Source organism: Poecilia latipinna, unplaced genomic scaffold (assembly GCF_001443285.1).
Source record: "Poecilia latipinna isolate Pla-1442-1.1 unplaced genomic scaffold, P_latipinna-1.0 Scaffold187, whole genome shotgun sequence".
NCBI lineage: Eukaryota > Metazoa > Chordata > Actinopteri > Cyprinodontiformes > Poeciliidae > Poecilia > Poecilia latipinna.
The window spans coordinates 476,948-495,037 of record NW_015112803.1 but is presented as its reverse complement, the minus strand read 5'-3'; the positions used below and the strand labels follow the sequence as shown (position 1 = coordinate 495,037).

The following is an 18,090-nucleotide window of genomic DNA, read 5'->3' as shown; positions in this document are numbered from 1 at the left end:
AATAATGGCGTATTTGCATCAAGTTTTAATGTCACTGACAGTTACTTCAATTTTGCTCACAGTATAGATTCATGAAGAAATTAATTTCCAAAAATAAAAATACATAGTAGTCAAACTAGAACATGTTGATAAAAAGAAGGTAAAGTAATTTTTATATCACATCTTCAGCAACAAGGCAGTTCAAAATGAATTGGAAGGAAACACCAACAACAAAACCAAAAGACAAAAGTTTAAAAGTATAAAACTACATATAGGTCCCCTGTTTAATAAGAGTAAGAAGAAGTCGTCCATATAAACTAGCAGTTTCTCTGGATTCTTGTTCTGATAAAAACAGATGTTGGTTCTCCACGTTTGGTAAGATTAGTGAAGTATCAAACTAAATGTTGATTCCAGTTGTTCTGGGTTGAGTTCTGCATTTGCACAATATAAAGCTAAATGTTGATCCTCCATGTCTGATTCTATAAAGAAGATGGTACTTCATCTTTCTCTACATCTTGCTCAGATATTAAACGGTAGGTCCCCCAAGTTTAATAAGAAATCAAAGATTAACCCAAAATCTGGTCAGAAGCATCTTGTTTCCTTCTAATTTTCTAAAAATTAACTCAACATGGGCAGTGCTTGAGCCATTTTGGTTCATTGACAACACACAAAGATACTATATGTTTTAACCCTTTCATGCGGTCACTGCAGTGGACAGCTATCTAAAAGCCATTTTCTTGTGCTTCTTGTGGATTTTTATGTTATAATTGCACACAGACCACTGAAGTGGACACTAATGTTTCATAAAATACACTATCAACTACTGGCCATCAGCTGCAAATGTAAGAAATTATTTTTGTAAAATCCAATATGGCCGACAGACAAAAAAAGCATGCCAACCAACCCGGTCCCTCCTTCTGCTATAGCCGACTCCTGCAGGTAAAAAAAATTATTGTGACATCAGATAGCCCCTTAAGAATAATACTGCTGTTGTATTTTTCAAATAACAACTTTGTATTTGGAGAAAATTCTAATTGATCACCTAAAAAAAAAAAAAAAAAAATTACAAAAAAGTTTTTCCTACCATTTTTTATGCCTTAAGAAAATAATAAAAAAATAGAAAAAAAATCTGATGCAAAGGATCATCACTCATGCATGAAAGGGTCAAATATTGAAGAAGGCGCCGACTCATTAGAAGGCCGTCAGCTCGTTTGAAGTCTCAATCATTAGGATGATTTTGCCAGGCATATTGTCTGCCTTCTTACTGCCTTTATTCTTCAGCTGGAGGTGCTGAGTGTGAGACACGTCATTAGGCCTCCCGTACAGCAAGACTTCTCCCAAAAATTTGTCCGATCCAAGGTCATCAGTCCACAACTGGAAAAGACCAGACAGGTTCAGTAGCAAATAACACAGGAGGTGATTTGATGTGTTAGAATAGAAACTTTTGCCCAGGCTGCACTTAATGTACAGTGTTTTTTAATTATGTGTAAAAGTGATATACTGTGCTGTAGTACAGGTGTTGCATGTTTAGCCCTTCCTTCCCTGGTCTACAGTTTTTTTGAATATATAATAAATATATATTATTTTACCACCGTGATGTGCTGGAAGCATTATTGTTACATAAACCGAATACCTATTTCTGGGGGTTTTACACATCTTTGCCAGGCTTTTGTACACATGTTTTAATTTTCCTTACAAAAGCTCCATTAGCATTTAGTTTATTTAAATGACAATATGGACAGCCTTACAAGTTACGATTTAGAGAAATCTGACTGTTTTGTTTTCATTTAAAGTCTTTTTTTTCCTCAGCCCCACCAATCCATCTGAGACGAATCACTGTCACTGATTTTTTAACTTACCTGCACTGTTAGAGGCTCTGTGACCTTCTTCCTGTAGAAAATGGCGCTAAATTCAAAATCCGGCGTCAAAGAGTTCTTCTTGGTGGTGGACCTCACTGATTGGCTCTCACAGGAAATGATCACATATGGGTTTATGCCTAAAAGATGCATTTAGTTTTATTTCTGTGAATTATAAATGAGCAGGACTCGTTTGAAAAAACATTCTCTTACCCTCCGCCTGGTCTCCTTGCTGACCGATCTCAGCTCTGTACACATGTATGTGAGTAACAACTTGAGGATATCCAAAAAGCGGAGTCCAACATTTAATCTGTGGTTTGTCCTTCAACAGCTCCCTGAGGGAAGACATGGATAGAAAACATGTTTCTTAATATTCTGACCTCAATCAAAAGGCAGCCAATCTGACTAAAACATATTTGATGTTTTAGGCCAGGCGGATCTCAATGAAGATTTTATGACAATATCTCTACTCTCCAAAGCACAAATCTGATTGCTTCTATAAAATATAAGCCATCATTCAGGGTCCTCATCAGCTTTTTAAAATTTTTTGTTTTCCCTCAAGGCTTTGAAATACATGATGGTTTACCAGAGACAAAATGTTAGATTTCCACAGGTTCACCCAAAGGTTAGTTTAAATCATTTGAATTTTCTGTGCCATCAGTTTCTTACCGGCAGCCGTTGTCCACGTCCGTGTAAAGCCGGAGCATGAACTCTCCTTCTATGAAAGGCTCGTAGGTGGTCGGGATGACGACATATCGGCCCTGCGGCAGCTTGATTCTGTTGAACACCGTCCGACTGTTGGTGTGGTTGAACTCATTCATTTCTTGTTGCGTCACATATTTGTGCAGACGATATTTCCGGTTCACCTCCACCTGCAAAGGAATTCCAGATTGTACATTTGTCAGTGCAAATGTAGTTTTTTTCTGTGCATGTAGTTTAACTAACAGCAGAGTCCTTGTTTTTTGTACAATAGAGAGTTGTATGGATGATTTGTGTTACCTTTAAGATTGTGAAGCCGATGCTTAGATTTTCTCCTTGACCTTCTTTCCTGTAGATCCTTCTGTCTTTCTGCTGCAGTGAAATCAGGACCTTGTCAGATTCTTTGGTGACATCAAACAAGTACTGGAAAAGAAGGGGAAATGCATGAGTTACTTATCATCATCTATAGGCTGTCAGAGATGGAGGAACAGAGTCTCCAGAGCCGTCAGCACCTGTGGGTTCTGCAGAAATGTCTCCATGTGGTTGGTACAACCACCACAGCGGTTCAGCAGGGGGTCGCTGTTTCGAGTCCATTTCCCAAAGTGTACTCTCTCATTCCAGTTCTTACGGATGCTGATCAGTGAGGTGTTCACTAGATGGCAAATGTCCACATCAGTGAAGTTCTTGCACCAGTCTGTGAATGACATCCTGTTGATCCAAACAGAGAGCGCATCAATAATGAACAGTTAGGAATCAAATTAAATAGCTGGAGTGTAATCAGAGACCCTGACTCACCAAAACTCTCCATCGTCTGCCACTGTGATGCCGAGGTTGCCTCTTTCTGCGTCACCGACTTTTGACCATTCTTCAGAACTGACAAACAACAATCAAAGCCAAAAAAGGTGGTTATTTAGCAGAAGCCATTCAAAAGATACAGAGAATATTCTACTTTAGACAACTGTTTCACATGTGTCACCCTGTAACATGGAAAAAATAATGCATGGCTTTCATATTTGTGTCTTTACAGAGTAAATGCATCATAATCTGTGACTCCTTCCAAGTGACAGAGATTGTGTTAGATTATTCCTAACACAATCTCTAAGAGTTACAATTCCTAAGAAATGTAACTGGATTGGTTGCATTGTTGTTGACAGATTGCTCAAATAGTTTCTTGCTTACACTTACTCCACTGTAAAACTAATTGTCATATAAGCCACTGAATATCTTTGGTATTCTGGAAATACTATTGCTTAATGTCATGAAGTGGGGTTGTTGGTGGTGAGGAGAGACGCTGAGACCCAGGTATGGTGAAGATGATGCATTTAATGATAATAAAAATAGCACACAAATAGTCCAAGGCAGGCAGCACGGCAGGAACAAGCACGCAGCTAAATACCGGTAGCAACTGTCAAAACGGACTAGACGGAACAAATACAAACCAGGACTTATCAGTTCTACTGGCGAGTGACGGAAACAAACCAGGACTTTACAGTTCTACTGGCGAGTGACGAACGACGACAAGGACCCGACGAGGAACACAGACAACAGGAGGGTTTAAATACACACGGGGTAATCAAGGGAATGAGACACACCTGGGGAGCAATCAACGGGGAGGACAGGACAGAGACTCACAGGAACACAGGACTGAATAAACACAGAAAAACTCAAAACAAACAGAAAACCACGGATCATGACACTTAATCTTTAAGATGAAAATGCCACATTAAACTAAGGACATTCTTGTCTACCAGATTGCAACTGTGCAACATGTACTATACTTACTTTTCAAATTATTTTGTAAGAATAAAGCTCTGAAAGATTCCTAACTCACTGGTAGGAAAATGACTCCCCTCATGAGCCCTCCTGACCTGTCACTCCACGCTCCTGTCCACTCAGCTTTACCCCAGGGATTTCTCAGGCGGATGAGTGGAATGGTTTCATTCTTGAAGTGGGTCTGCAGCCCGTGACCCAAACTCACTCGTTTCACGTCAGTGACCGAGTACGCATGGCCTCGCACCAGACCGTTATCCATCCTCGACTCAAGTTCAAATTCCTGTGTCTGTGAAATTTCAAAGAAAATGTTTGATTTTGACGTAGTCAGAGACTCTGAGGAAACATAAACAGAAGAAACTTGCAGGAAAAGATGGTCACTCACATTGATGGAGGAGCTGATGATTCCATTGTGTTCCCACACCTTGAGAAGATTACCAAACAACTTATCTTGTTTTTTTTTATCTTCGTTGTATTTCTCTTTCTGCAGGTCGATGGCTTCCGCCACGGCTCCACTGAAATCCACCACAGCATCTCCAGTGTTGCCTCCAACCAGGGACTCATAGCAGCCAAAGAGCCTGGACAAGGTGGGAGGAGGAGCATTTGAAGAGTTGATAGGCAGCATCAACATCTGGTTCCATTATTTCCAGACAGATGAGAAACAACTAAGTTTCATCATTCCGACAACATGTCTCCACAGCTCCAGAATCCAGTAGCATCATGCTTTGTTTAGCCAGGGGTGCCCAAAGTTGGTCCTCAAGGGCCGGCATCCTGCATGTTTTAGTTCTCTCCCTGGTGGCAGTAACAACCTTTTCAGCAGGTCAATGTTCTCCTTAGGCCTTCTAATGAGCCATCATTTGATCCAGGTGCGTTAAACCAGGGAGAGAACTGAAACATGCAGGATGCCGGCCCTCCACGACCGACTTTGGACACCCCTGGTTTAGACCATTGCATCCAACACTTTGCATTGTGTTTGCTGTTGCCACAGTTGGATGCAGGTGGTAAACATTGGAAACCATTTGAAACTCTTTACACACTGTCCCTAAGCTAATCTGATGACCACATGAAGTGGATATCTGTAGCTGTTGACTCAGAAAGGTGTGACCTCTGCGCAGCAGGTTCCTCTGGATCAAGTGATTCTGCTCTGAGATTTCACATGGCCTACCACTTGGTGGCTGAGCTGCTGTCGTTTCTAATTTCTTAGAAACAAACCAACAGCTGATTGCAGAGTTAGATCGAGGTTTTGCACAAGTGACATTGTGTCATGATGCCACTCTGAGCTCCTAGTACTGATCTATTCATTCACAAATGTTTCTAGAAGTGTCTGGATTTAATGAATGAGTGAATACTTTCAGCAACATAATGAATGAAGATAAGCCACAACAGTATTGTTTAAATTCTCTTGTCTTTGCATGAAGTTATGGACTACTGAATAAGTTAAAAAAAAAAAAGTAGCATACTTCTTAATCAAACCAAATAAATGTACTCAGCTTAAAGTTTGGATTTTTCACAGCTTTTTAGTGACACTATAGAACCACAATAATATTTTGAATGTTTTTTATGCAGCTTTGTCAGGGCTGCCAGTGAATGCACAGGATACTGCAGAACAGATTTGGTTTACTGACTTGGCGTAGGCTTTCTCCAGCAGGGCGCTCCAGAACTCATTGTTTTGTTTTGAATGACAGTTGATGAGTCGTCCGTGTTTGTCTGTCGGCAGCCGGTCGTCTATCACCACGTCTGTCCACTGACCGAAGATCCAGAACCGGAAGTGGAAAATCCCAGCGTAGTTTGAGTCCCACTCCTGCTCCTTCCAGTCAGGAATAACCTGGAAACATGCAAAGACAACACATTTTCTGAGTGTCTCACAGTTTACCTGAATGACATCTTTACGTAGTATGATGGTAGTAAGCAATTTAAATATTGGATTAGAGAATGGGCAGTCATCTTCTGCATATATATTTGGATTTCTAAAGTACGGCATTCAGGGTGACCAGTGTGTGGTTTAACAGAAGCTGTGTTGAAATATTATGAAGGAATGAAACTGAATCAGATGCATTGTTGTTGGAACAGATCATTCACATAGTTTTCTCTCCTTCACTTATTCCACTGCTGAAAGCTACTTGGACTTCTTTGGTGTTAAGTTTCTGTCAACTTCTCAAAATGAAGACTGCATACCACAGTTTTGGGGACAAGCTGTTACCAAAGTCCCACAAAGACCGCCAGTCTCATTTCATGTGCAAGTTTTAAAGTCAAACTATTGAATATTTTAAAAAAAAAAATCTAAGCAGATTGTTGAAAATACAATAGATTGTATCATTTTCTAATTATCTGTGTATAAACCTAAACAAATAAGTTATTTTATCAAGTTACTTTCTTGTCAGACACTTTATTGATTTATTAATTACAACAATAGTCTGATATAAACATTTTGAAGTGCTAAAACAGACTTTTAACAAATTATTTTAAGTAAACTCACATTCTCCCAGAGATCTCGTCTTAACGCCAGAGAGGCGCAGGCAGCAACCATCCAGCAATTTCCCTGTGTCCCCTGGTTCAAGTCATGAGAGCTGATGCCCTCAACAAAGAGGCGTGGGTTTTCACATATTTCCTAAAATATTGAAAGATTTATATACCTTTTAAATAAATACATCAATGACAACCTTGATAGCTGTTAAATAATGGATGACCACAACTTTCCAAAACTTTATAAATCACCAAATAATAAAAATCAGCAACTAAAAACAATCTATTTACAGGGTTTTGAAGAAGCATTCATACCCTTGGATCTTTTTACATTTTGTCACACTCCAACCACAAAATTAGGAGTATTTGACTGGGATTTAAATGATTTTCAAGTGGAAAAAATATCATACATGGTTTACAACCCGCCACTAGCTGTAAAGTATGGTAGAGGTAGCAACATGCTGACTGGATGTTTATCTTAAGCAGGACAGAGAAGCTGGTCAGACTGGCTGGGATAAAGAAACAGCCAGACGACGGATTTAGATCAAAAAAATATATTCACAATGACCCAATCAAAGTCCAGACCTTAATTCATCTAAGAATCTGTAGCAAGATGTCCTATACAGTCTGCAAAAGTATGACATTTCATTTCAGTATTTTACGACTGTCCATAAGTATAGGAAAAGAAATCAATGACACTTGCAGACGTTTGTATTTCCAGAAATTAATCTATATTTTGTATTTAGCAGTTCTTCCTTCTTTTGTTCATCCCTTCCTATTATGCCTCCTACTTGTCCTTGCAACCTAGCATCCTTATTTTTCTCACTCCTTCCCTTATATCCTTCTGTCCTTTATTTCTCCTTCCTTTCTTACAGGACTTGAGAACTTTGGAAAGTTTAATCTGGAAAAGTATGGGGTATTTTTTGTAGGATTCATGGGAGACAATCCCCAGAGACTTATAGCTGTCATTACAGTTATAAGTAATGTACTTGTAGAAAGTATTCATACAAGAAGGCAAAATACATCAAAAACATCGGAAACGATCAAGAATAATACTTTGTTTTTGATCGTCTAACAATATTTTGTTAGAACAAGGTAAAAAAAAAAAAAGACAATCTATGGAGATATAAAACACTTGCAACATTTCTGGAGTGGAATAAACTCACCCCGGGTCGTTTCCACTGCAAACCTTCAGGAGGGGTTTTGGTGTAATAAACCGATGAATTGGTGGCTGGGAACTCTGGGTCTTCAAACAGCGTCCCGTTCTGGTTGTGCTGCTTCTTCAGCTCAGCGTAGAGCTGATCCTTGTAAGCGACAGACATGGTGGAGATGCTGAGGCCTCACAGCTGCAGATGAGAGACAGCAGAGGATTCTGGTCTTTATATGGGAGGAATCAGAAATGATTTAGTCTTGGTGGGATTGCTGTACTGCTCCAGACTGACCCATGACCCTGAGTGAGTCTCGGTGGACTCATCGAGTTTGTCTGGACAGATGAAAAGTATTTATGATATTGGAAAAGATTTGACACCTTCACCTTTGCTGGTTCTACTACGCAAGTATTACGCTGGATGTGCTTACCGCTGACATTTTACCTCCATACCTGAATGGTGAGGTGACTTGATAACTGATCATTCAGTATTGATTGAGAGTTTATTGTCACTTACCTTGGGTTTACCATTTTTATGTCAAGATTTAAATTTTCTTCTCTTTATTGGAATATTAAAGCAGAAAATATTGAAAATGAGTCTCAGGAAATTAAGTTTATTTTTTATCTGGCTGTTACAGGTGACGCCACCTACACTTCCCAGTGTTTCCAGGATGTACGTGAACCAACGTAAAGATCAGGGAAAACTATTTGTTTAAAGACGTGTTCATGTTTATTTCAACAAGAGAAACAGAAAGTAAAATGTACTTAAAGTAAAGATTGAAGTTCAGAAAACGGTAAACACTGCTCTTTCTGGTTGTGTAACATGTTCTTTAAAGTTACAAATTAAGAACAGAAACATTTCAAAAGCAACACTTACCAACCAGAAAGTCTTATTCTTGGAAAGATGAACTTAGATTCTATCGATCTTCCCTCAAACTCCACGTCAGGTGTTTACAAGTCAGTCCACAGCCACAACACAAAACAACTGTCTATCACACCTTCCTCTGAATGAAATGAGATTTCCTGCTCTGCTACTGTGATCAGTTCCCAAAAGCAGGGTCAGAAAACTGGCCTGGCGTTTATATCAGTGTGTAGGAGTATGCCATGTAAAACGGCTGATTGGATCTCTGAAAGTATTTAAGGAAGGGGAAACAGAAAATAAACATCCCCGCCTCCCCCGAAGGTAACACTGGTAGGAACCTGCTGGTCTTGTTTAGAAACACACAGAACTCAATCTTCTACTCATAATATTAGCATCACAAATCTGACTATGTTAAATCATTTTAAAAACTTTTTACGCACCACTGATAAATTGAACTGTAGGAACGAAACAAACGGGCAGGCACCAGCGATCTGAACTCCACTGTGACTCCCACCTGAAGAGATCTGGTCAGGCTAACCACCACGGATCAGTTTCTTTCTCAATATCCTTAGTTCATCTCTCAAAATTAAATATGTAAATCAAGGAACATGTGAGTGTCTCAGAATTACAAGTTCTTCTTTCATTGAGTTTGGATAAGAATCAAATTGGCTAGTCATGTTGTCAATATAGCGATGTGCTCTGGAGGGATATTTTGATGTAAACTATGGAAACAGAAAGAAAACTAAAGTAGCAAAAGGGACATACGTAAGACAATCTCCTCAAGGAAAACTGTACATGCAGTGCAGTTCAGCACAGATTTAGAAAAAAAATCAATACGATTCACATATTGTGACAACTTGTTCAAGCATTTTGCATTTTTATAAGAAATTATCCTTAAATTGTGCCGGTCGAGACTATTCAACAGCATGATACAGTTTGATCAACATGACAAAAGCAATTCAAATGTAGAAAAAAGTAAACTTGTTGAAAGATTTATTTTTGTGCACCAGTGACACAATGAAGGCAAGTACTTTTGAGAATTTCAATTCTGTTGTGAGAAATTCACCAATGCAAACTGTGAGGCAGGAAAAAAATTTAATAAAGCTACACAGTGAAATAAGGCTGTACTTGTTGCTGCTTTGCAATTTCATGATCATTCTTATTTATCCCTACAGTGTTGGCTTGCAGCAGTTACACAGGGTCTGTGTTATGTGTCCAGTTTGACACCACAGCAACTGGACATGATTCTCTTTTTAGGGTCATGTTTAATCCTAAGACGAGTGTTGTTATGAATGCTATGACTAAGAAGGATCAAAAGATGAATTTTCCTTCTTTTTATTAAAACTGTGGAATTAAATATATTCCGACTGAGTTTTCCCAGGACAGAAGCTTAATTTTCATAATTTTCCATCTAAACCGGCATTTTGTGAAATAGCCAGCAGGGGGCGACTACAAAATATTTTTCTGTAGAAGTAGAAGAACTTGTGCGGGGAAAAAAAGTGAAAGAAAAAATAAATAAATAAAAAGACTCTGCGTGCATGCCGACAAACAAACAGTAAATAATGGCACAGATAATAAAACTCAATGTGTTACCCAATACATTTTTTGAGTCATTTCTGCCTTATCAGCCAACAGTGAGGCAAAGGCTTCGGGCAAGAAATTTTTCTATGGAGTCCTAAATCAGGTCTGGAAGATTATTAGCGGAAAACAACAGAGAAATCAACGATAAAGCCCATGAGGATGAGTGTGAATGCTGTGTCAGACACATTTGTACATACAAAACGGGTGAGTAATGATTTAAACAAGGCCTGCTTGTGAAAGTCCACCTTAAGGAAAAAACTTAAAAATAAACTGTAGCATAAAATGGTGTTAAAATGTAAATACAGCACTTAAACAAACCGGGGTAACAATGCAAAATACCACTCAAATAACAGTGTAAGTTTTAGAGAAAAAGAAAAAAGTTGTTTAATCTGAAAATCATGAAAGAAGAGGACATGTATTTACGTCATGGTAAACTATATCTCTACGAAACAAAGTGACAGGAGGCTTCCTCATTTAAGACATTAAAAAACATATTACCAATAGAATGTAAAATGTACTTTTACATTCAATTTACTGTATTTATCAAAAGACATTTATCTAGAAAAAAAGGCAATGCTAATGGTTATAAATCACACCAATCATTGTCAATGGTGGCAGCCGCTTCATTCAAGATAAACATTTTTTGCTTTATATGTCGAGATGTAAAAAGTTGAGGAGAAACTTGATTTATCAGAAGCAACCATTAGAAAGACAGTAAATTATTTTAATACTTTTTATCCTTTTATTGGTATTGATCCAATAGAGGCGGCTGCTAATGTTAATTAAATATTTGGAAACGTGGCCAACACAATCTGAAACATTTCATTCACTTCCTCATTACTAAAACTACAGGCAGACTAAAAATTGACATAATCATTCACAACGTAATAGCCCAGTAGAAATTCTTGCAGAGGGAATCCAAGTAAATGGCAGAAAGCCCAGACTGAGCTATAGGTGAGATTTAAATCAAGTAAAATGGCACAGGAAGGCAAAGGCAAAGCTAGAATAATCCTGTCAAGTTCACTGACAGGCTCCATAGTGTTACTTCAGTTTTACTCATTGTTTCATGAAAAAATACTTTCCCAAACACACAAATATAAAAATAGTAGTCAACAAAAACATGTTTCTAAAAAGAAGTCAAAATGAACCCACAATCTGGTCAGAATCATCTTGCTTTCCTCCTAACTTTCTAAAAATAATAATGGACGGTGTTCAAGCTGTTTCAGTTCATCGATGACACTTAATACTGTACGTTTCAAATGTCTCATTAGAAGGCCGTCAGCTCGTTTGAAGTGACGAGCCTCAGGGCGATTTTGCCGGGCATATTATCCGCCTTCTTACTGCCTTTATTCTTCAGCTGGAGCTGCTGAGGGTGAGAGGCGTCCTCAGGCCTCCCGGACAGCATGACTTGGCCTAAGAATGTGTCCGATCCAAGGTCATCGCTCCACAACTGGAAAAGACCAGACAGGTTCAGTACCAAATAACACAGGAGGTGATTTGTTGTGTTAGAATAGAAATTTTTGCCCAGGCTGTGATTAATTTAGTGTTTTTTAATTACACGTAATTAAAAACACTTTACATACTGTGCTGTAGTAGAGGTGTTGCATGTTTAGCCCTTCTACCCTGGTCTTCAGTTTTTTGAATATATAATAGATTACTTTACCACAATGATGTGGAAGCATTATTGTTATATAAATTTAACACCTATTTGTGGGGTTGCCAGGCTTGTCAGTACTTGTGTACATGTGCTTTTAAGCATTTAGTTTATTTAAATATGTATAGGGAAAGCCTTTCAATTTACCATTTATGTTGTTCAGAGAAATCCTGACTCTGCTTTGTTTTCATTTAAAGTCTTTTTTCTGCCTTCTGATGTTTTTTCATCCCTAAAAACAGTAAATGACTAAAAACACCAGTAAGCCTTGGCAGTAAATACCAGCCCCACTGATCTGAGACTAATCACTGTCACTGATTTTTCAACTTACCTGCACTGTTATGGGCTCTGCGACCTTCTTCCTGTAGAAAATGGCGCTAAATTCAAAAACCGGGGTCAAAGAGTTCTTCTTGGTGGTGGACCTCACTGATTGGCTCTCACAGGAAATGATCACATATGGGTTTATGTCTAAAAGATGCATTTAGTTTTATTTCTGTGAATTATAAATGAACAGGACTCGTTTGAGAAAACATTCTCTTACCCTCCGCCTGGTCTTGCTGACCGATCTCAGCTCTGTCCACATATATGTGAGTAACAACTTGAGGATATCCACAGAGCGGAGTCCAACATTTAGGCTGTGGTTTGTCCTTCAACAGCTCCCTGAGGGAAGACATGGATAGAAAACATGTTTCTTAATATTCTGACCTCAATCAAAAGGCAGCCAGTCTGACTAAAACATATTTGATGTTTTAGACCAAGCAGATCTCAATGCTCCCTTGTTTGAGCTGCCAAAACAAAGAATGGAGAAACGGAGAAATATAAATAAAGTTAATCAAAACATAATCTTAGGCCAGAAAAAGCTCAGTTATTCCCCAAAACAGAAATCTGATTGCTTCTACAAAATATAATCCATCATTCAGGGTCCACATCAGCATTTTAAAATAGTTGTTTTTTTCCCCTCAAGGCTTTGAAACACATGATGGTTTACCAGAGACAAAATGTTAGATTTCCACAGGTTCACCCAAAGGTTAGTTTAAATCATTTGAATTTTCTGTGCCATCAGTTTCTTACCGGCAGCCGGAGTCCACGTCCGTGTAAAGCCGGAGCATGAACTCTCCTTCTGTGAAAGGCTTGAAGGTGGTCGGGATGACGACATATCGGCCCTGTGGCAGCTCACATCTCATGAACACCGACCGAGCGTCGATGTAGGTGGAGGTATGCAGAAGCTGTTGCGTCACCAAGTCGTGCAGCCGATACTTCCTGTTCACCTCCACCTGCAAAGTAATTCCCGGTTGTACATTCGTCACTGCAGATTTAGCGTATTTCTATATATTCAGTTGATGTACTGTGAAAAACTATATTTTTTACAAGCCCGTAATCAGTCTGAGAGCATGTTTGTACTAAAATGGGTTAAAAATAAATCAAAGTTTTATCTGTAAAAACAAATGCTGAAAGAAAGACACATAGTGGGTGTTTATGCACTACTTTGTGTTGATCTGTTACATAACATCAGAATAAATAGGCGTTTGAAAAGGACACTACGCCTTATAAGTGTTTATAGATATTTGCGTTGCAAAGAAACCTCCACATTTCTTTACAGGACTTTGAGGCATGACTGCCTCTTAGTGGTGGGGACGTGTATTGCAGTTGCTCAGAAAGTGGTTGTACTGTAAGTGCAGAGGGTTATACTGCAAAAATGCTAAGCTTATCTCAAACAGGAAACGCTCTTTAAATGTAATAGGCACAAGCAAAACACCAACTTGACTCTGTCAGATGAAACATGACAAATCACTGATAAAATCATCACAAATCAAAGTTTCAATTTAGTGTGCTGCTGGTATTTTAACATATCATGTTCACACAACTCTTCTGTTTTTATCACAAGCCCTTTATGTCACATTTCAGCAGCACCTATAACAGAGTGATAACAGAATCTGTGGTGCGTTTGAAAGTTTCCAGGTCTCTGGCATTAAAGACCCTTGTGAGGAAACATGCCATCAGTTTAGACATGTGTGGACACATGGCCTCATTTAAATGAGACAATTCAACATGATGAGGAAAGTTAATACTTTATCAGAAAGTAAACTTTCACCAGAGATATAAATATCCCGTGTGCAACACACCAGGCTTGTACCAAGGAACCAGACCTGTCTGCAACTTCTGCAGAGAAAAAGTAAAATCATCATCAAGGTTTTTGGCTGCATTTTGCCTCTCAGTTTGAAACTGATGTGTTCAGCCTCTGGCTAAAAGGTCTGCTTGGGTTCAGATAAGAGCTAAATGAAACACTCATCTGTTGATAGTTTAATGAAGTAGGAAAGGACTGCAGCCAAACCAAATTCTTTTATAATAAGAAACATGAAATTAACATGTTTTCCCCAAATATTAACTGTCTTTATATTGTAATGATTTTTACATAACTTTTTATATAAACTGTGCAGTTACTATTATTCTATTTCTTGCTGCTCAAGAATTTTGAAGAAATTAGTAGTGACATGATTACTATTACTGTTATTATTTTATTATAACCTCACTACTTGGTGGCAGTACATTGAGTAGCACACTTGAATTGCTACTGCAATGACCACCGTGAACTTGTGTTTTTGCCTCATTAATCTCAGAGTCCTTGTTTTTTGTACAACAGAGAGTTGTATGGATGATTTGTGTTACCTTTACGATGGTGAAGCCGATGCTTAGATTGTCTCCTTGACCTTCTTTCCTGTAGATCTTTCTGTCTTTCTGCTGCAGTGAGATCAGGACCTCGTCAGATTCTTTGGTAACATCAAACAAGTACTGGAAGAGAAGGGGAAATGCATTAGTTTGTAGTTGTTAGTTATTTGTTTTTATTACGTATAGACAGACTCTCAGAGATGGAGGGACAGGGTGTCTCCAGAGCCTTCAGCACCTGTGGGTTCTGCAGAAATGTCTGCCTGTGGTTGGTACAGCCACCGCAGCGGTTCAGCAGGGGGTCGCTGTTTCGAGTCCATTTCCCAAAGTTCACTTCCTTATTCCAGGTCTTATGGATGCTGATCAGTGAGGTGTTTATTATGCGACAAACGTCTGCATCAGTGAAGTTCTTGCACCAGTCTGTGAATGACATCCTGTTGATCCAAACAGAGAGCGCATCGATACTGAACAGTTAGGAATCAAATTAAATGCAATCAGAGTGTAATCAGAGACCCCGACCCACCAAAACTCTCCATCGTCCGCCACTGTGATGCCGAGGTTGCCTCTTTCTGTGTCACCGACCTTTGACCATTCTTCAGAACTGACAAACAACAATCAAAGCCAAAAAAGGTGGTTATTTAGCAGGAGCCATTCAAAAGATGCAGAGAATATTCTACTTTAGAAAACAACTGTTTCACATACATGATCCTGTGACATGGGAAGAAAATAATGCATAGTTTCGATATATGTTTACATGTTTGTTGAGAACAAAGGTGAGAGAAAGGTACCTAAAGAAAGTTAAGCTAAATGCATTTGTAGTTCAATATGTTTCATGTTAACAGCAGTAAAAGAGTTAAGAGCCTGAAATATTTGTTCTTTAACTTACAAAGAGAGGAACAAATATTGCTACTTAACCAACCTCTGAGGCCTTCACAGAACAGCTGTAAAGATCCTGAGATTAAAAGTGAACTATATTTACTAATTAGATTATACTGAAGCCATGTAGAGGTTTCAGGAATGTTATGTAGAGGTTTCAGATGAAAAAAGGCAAACAACACTTTTAGGCTTCGTAGAAAACGAAGCCTAAAAGATTTTTATGATTGTGCCATAAAAATCTACAGATATTAATGATGCCTTTTAATGATGCTTTTAATGATGCCTTTTGAGAGCTTTCCTTTTTTCATTTAAACCACACATAAGACTTTCATTTTATTGCTTGAACTAACTGTTAATACCAAAGTAGTTTTTTTAGATTAATATTTAAGCCTGAAAAAATGTTGTTAATCTTGTTTGGATTTGGAGCTGGTGAATGTGAGACCATTTTGTGCCATCCTTGACCTCAGCTGTATAGCAGATTTTTCAGACTTAAACCCAAGTTATATTTTAGCAAACTGGAACAATGAAATCGATTGTCTTGCTTTTTCTGTGTGGCATCTTTTTCAGTTAATAAATTGATTTATAAAGACGGTTTTGGGGCCGTGCCAGTTGTAATGCCTTTCTGACCCAGTGACAGGAAAATGACTCCCCTCATGAGCCCTCCTGACCTGTCACTCCACGCTCCTGTCCACTCAGTTTTACCCCAGGGGTTTCTCAGGCGGATGAGTGGAATGGTTTCATTCCTGAAGTAGGCCAGCAGCCCGTGACCCAAACGCACTCGTTTCACGTCAGTTACCGAGTACGCATGGCCTCGCACCAGCCCGTTATCCGTCCTCGACTCAAGCCCAAATCCCTGCGGCTGTGACATTTCAAAGAAAATGTTTTAATTTTGACGTAGTCAGAGACTCTGGAGAGGCGTAAACAGAGAAAACTTGCAGGAGCAGATGGTCACTTACCTTGATGGAGGAGCTGATGATTCCTCCGCGATTCCACACCTTGAGAATATCCTCAAAAAATTTATCTTCTTTGGTTTGTTCCGCGTAGTATTTCTCTTTCTGCAGGTCGATGGCTTCCGCCACGGCTCCACTGAAATCCACCACAGCATCTCCAGTGTTGCCTCCAGCCAGGGACTCATAGCAGCCAAACAGCCTGGCCACGGTGGGAGGAGGAGCATTTGAAGAGTTGATAGGCAGTTAAGATAGTTTGGCAACTTAAAATATGCACGTGATGTTAGACAATACTCAAAATTAGCAACAGTTGTTGATGATCCTTAATTTCAACTCAGGTTTTAGCTGATTAAGAGATTCAGGTCCTGTTTCTGTTTTCTATTTCAAAGAAGACACTTTTAGATAACACAAACATTTTGTTACACCGTACGGTGAATAAAAACCACATCCTCGCAGATGAAACAAAGGCTTTGTGTAAAAGTCTTTGTTCTCTAACAATGAGCTTTGGAAACAAATGTATCCCCTTTATCAGAAGATAAACATTTCCACTATATTTCCAGAAGTACTCATCTCCCTTCACATATGCAACCTTTACTGACATCCTGTTTTAAATACATAAAGTTTATACATGATGTTTGCCCATATTTTGCTCTGTGACCTTTTCTTCTGTAAACACTTTCAGCAACAATTTGGAGTTTGTTTGTTTTTTTTACCACTCTGTCTGAAGTGTATTTGTGAGGTCAGACACTGTTGTTGGGCAGTCGGGCCTGATTTCCATCTGAATTATGTCCCATCAGTTTGAAGACTATGCGCAGGCCAGTCAAGCTCTTCCACACCAGACTCACTCATATGTCTTTATAGACCTTGCTTTGTGCGGTTTTGTGCAAACATGTTAGAACAAGAAGAGATCATCTTCAAAATATTTGACCAATGTTGAGAGCATGAATTCTTTTAAGGCTTTTCATGCAGTTTTATCAGGGCTGTCAGTGAATGTACAGGATGCTGAGGAACAGATTTGGTTTACTGACTTGGCGTAGGCTTTCTCCAGCAGGGCGCTCCAGAACTCATTGTTTTGTTTTGACTGGCAGTAGATGAGTTGTCCGTTGATTGTCGGCAGTCGGTCGTCTATCACCACGTCTGTCCACTGACCGAAAATCCAGAACCTGAAGTGGAAAATCCCAGCGTAGTTTGAGTCCCACTCCTGCTCCTTCCAGTCAGGAATTACCTGGAAACATGCAAGCACAATAAATTTACCAAACGTCTCATTTACATATATATTTGAAGTACAGCATTATGGGTAACCTGTGTCTGCTTTGCAGTAACAGAGGTTGTGTTGAAATATTTTTAAGGAATGAAACTGAACCAGCTGCATTGTTGTTGGAACAGATCACTCACATAGTTTTCAAATTCTTTTCGCAAGTTATTGTCTTGACAGACTCTTTGCTGTTTTATTAATTCTAACAATATTCTCATGTTGATATGTTGAAGTGCTAAATATATATATATATATATATATATATATATATATATATATATATATATATATTTTTTTTTTTTTTTTTTTTTTTAAAAAAAACTCCCTCTCCCCCAGAGGT

The 18,090-nt window shown here is 38.8% G+C and overlaps 3 protein-coding genes and 2 long non-coding RNA genes across 5 annotated transcripts in view; 2 read left to right on the top strand and 3 right to left on the bottom strand.

Moving 5' to 3' along the window:
* Nucleotides 1-8,970, bottom strand: part of LOC106946350 (calpain-5-like) — a 26,304-nt gene extending 17,334 nt beyond the window's left edge. Inside the window, exon 1 of the mRNA XM_015030626.1 lies at nucleotides 8,913-8,970. The gene's annotated coding sequence lies outside the window, so the exon portion shown is untranslated. The remainder of the gene's footprint in view (nucleotides 1-8,912) is intronic.
* Nucleotides 1-18,090, top strand: part of LOC106946351 (uncharacterized) — a 31,347-nt gene that overhangs the window by 6,249 nt on the left and 7,008 nt on the right. The window lies entirely within an intron of this gene.
* On the bottom strand, nucleotides 1,105-8,879 carry LOC106946348 (calpain-5-like). Its single transcript, XM_015030624.1, has 13 exons — nucleotides 8,792-8,879; nucleotides 7,934-8,113; nucleotides 6,781-6,912; nucleotides 5,930-6,129; nucleotides 4,690-4,882; nucleotides 4,403-4,593; nucleotides 3,330-3,407; nucleotides 3,047-3,242; nucleotides 2,835-2,957; nucleotides 2,505-2,707; nucleotides 2,049-2,170; nucleotides 1,839-1,975; nucleotides 1,105-1,353 (listed from the first exon to the last, which is right to left on the bottom strand). Exons 2-13 carry the CDS (start codon nucleotides 8,087-8,089, stop codon nucleotides 1,171-1,173), a joined length of 1,914 nt encoding a protein of 637 aa, XP_014886110.1. The 5' UTR covers nucleotides 8,090-8,113; nucleotides 8,792-8,879; the 3' UTR covers nucleotides 1,105-1,170.
* LOC106946353 (uncharacterized) lies at nucleotides 10,491-16,697 on the top strand. The gene is made up of 3 exons (XR_001424752.1): nucleotides 10,491-10,561; nucleotides 13,072-13,223; nucleotides 16,610-16,697. It is a non-coding gene; the product is annotated as an uncharacterized LOC106946353 (long non-coding RNA).
* The window catches only part of LOC106946349 (calpain-5-like), a 17,971-nt gene continuing 11,347 nt past the window's right edge, over nucleotides 11,467-18,090 (bottom strand). Inside the window, exons 4-13 of the mRNA XM_015030625.1 lie at nucleotides 17,524-17,720; nucleotides 16,505-16,697; nucleotides 16,217-16,407; nucleotides 15,196-15,273; nucleotides 14,911-15,106; nucleotides 14,676-14,798; nucleotides 13,080-13,282; nucleotides 12,550-12,668; nucleotides 12,340-12,476; nucleotides 11,467-11,807 (exon numbers count right to left, since the gene is read on the bottom strand). Of these exons, the coding sequence (XP_014886111.1) occupies nucleotides 11,625-11,807; nucleotides 12,340-12,476; nucleotides 12,550-12,668; nucleotides 13,080-13,282; nucleotides 14,676-14,798; nucleotides 14,911-15,106; nucleotides 15,196-15,273; nucleotides 16,217-16,407; nucleotides 16,505-16,697; nucleotides 17,524-17,720 (1,620 nt within the window). The 3' untranslated portion in view covers nucleotides 11,467-11,624. The remainder of the gene's footprint in view (nucleotides 11,808-12,339; nucleotides 12,477-12,549; nucleotides 12,669-13,079; nucleotides 13,283-14,675; nucleotides 14,799-14,910; nucleotides 15,107-15,195; nucleotides 15,274-16,216; nucleotides 16,408-16,504; nucleotides 16,698-17,523; nucleotides 17,721-18,090) is intronic.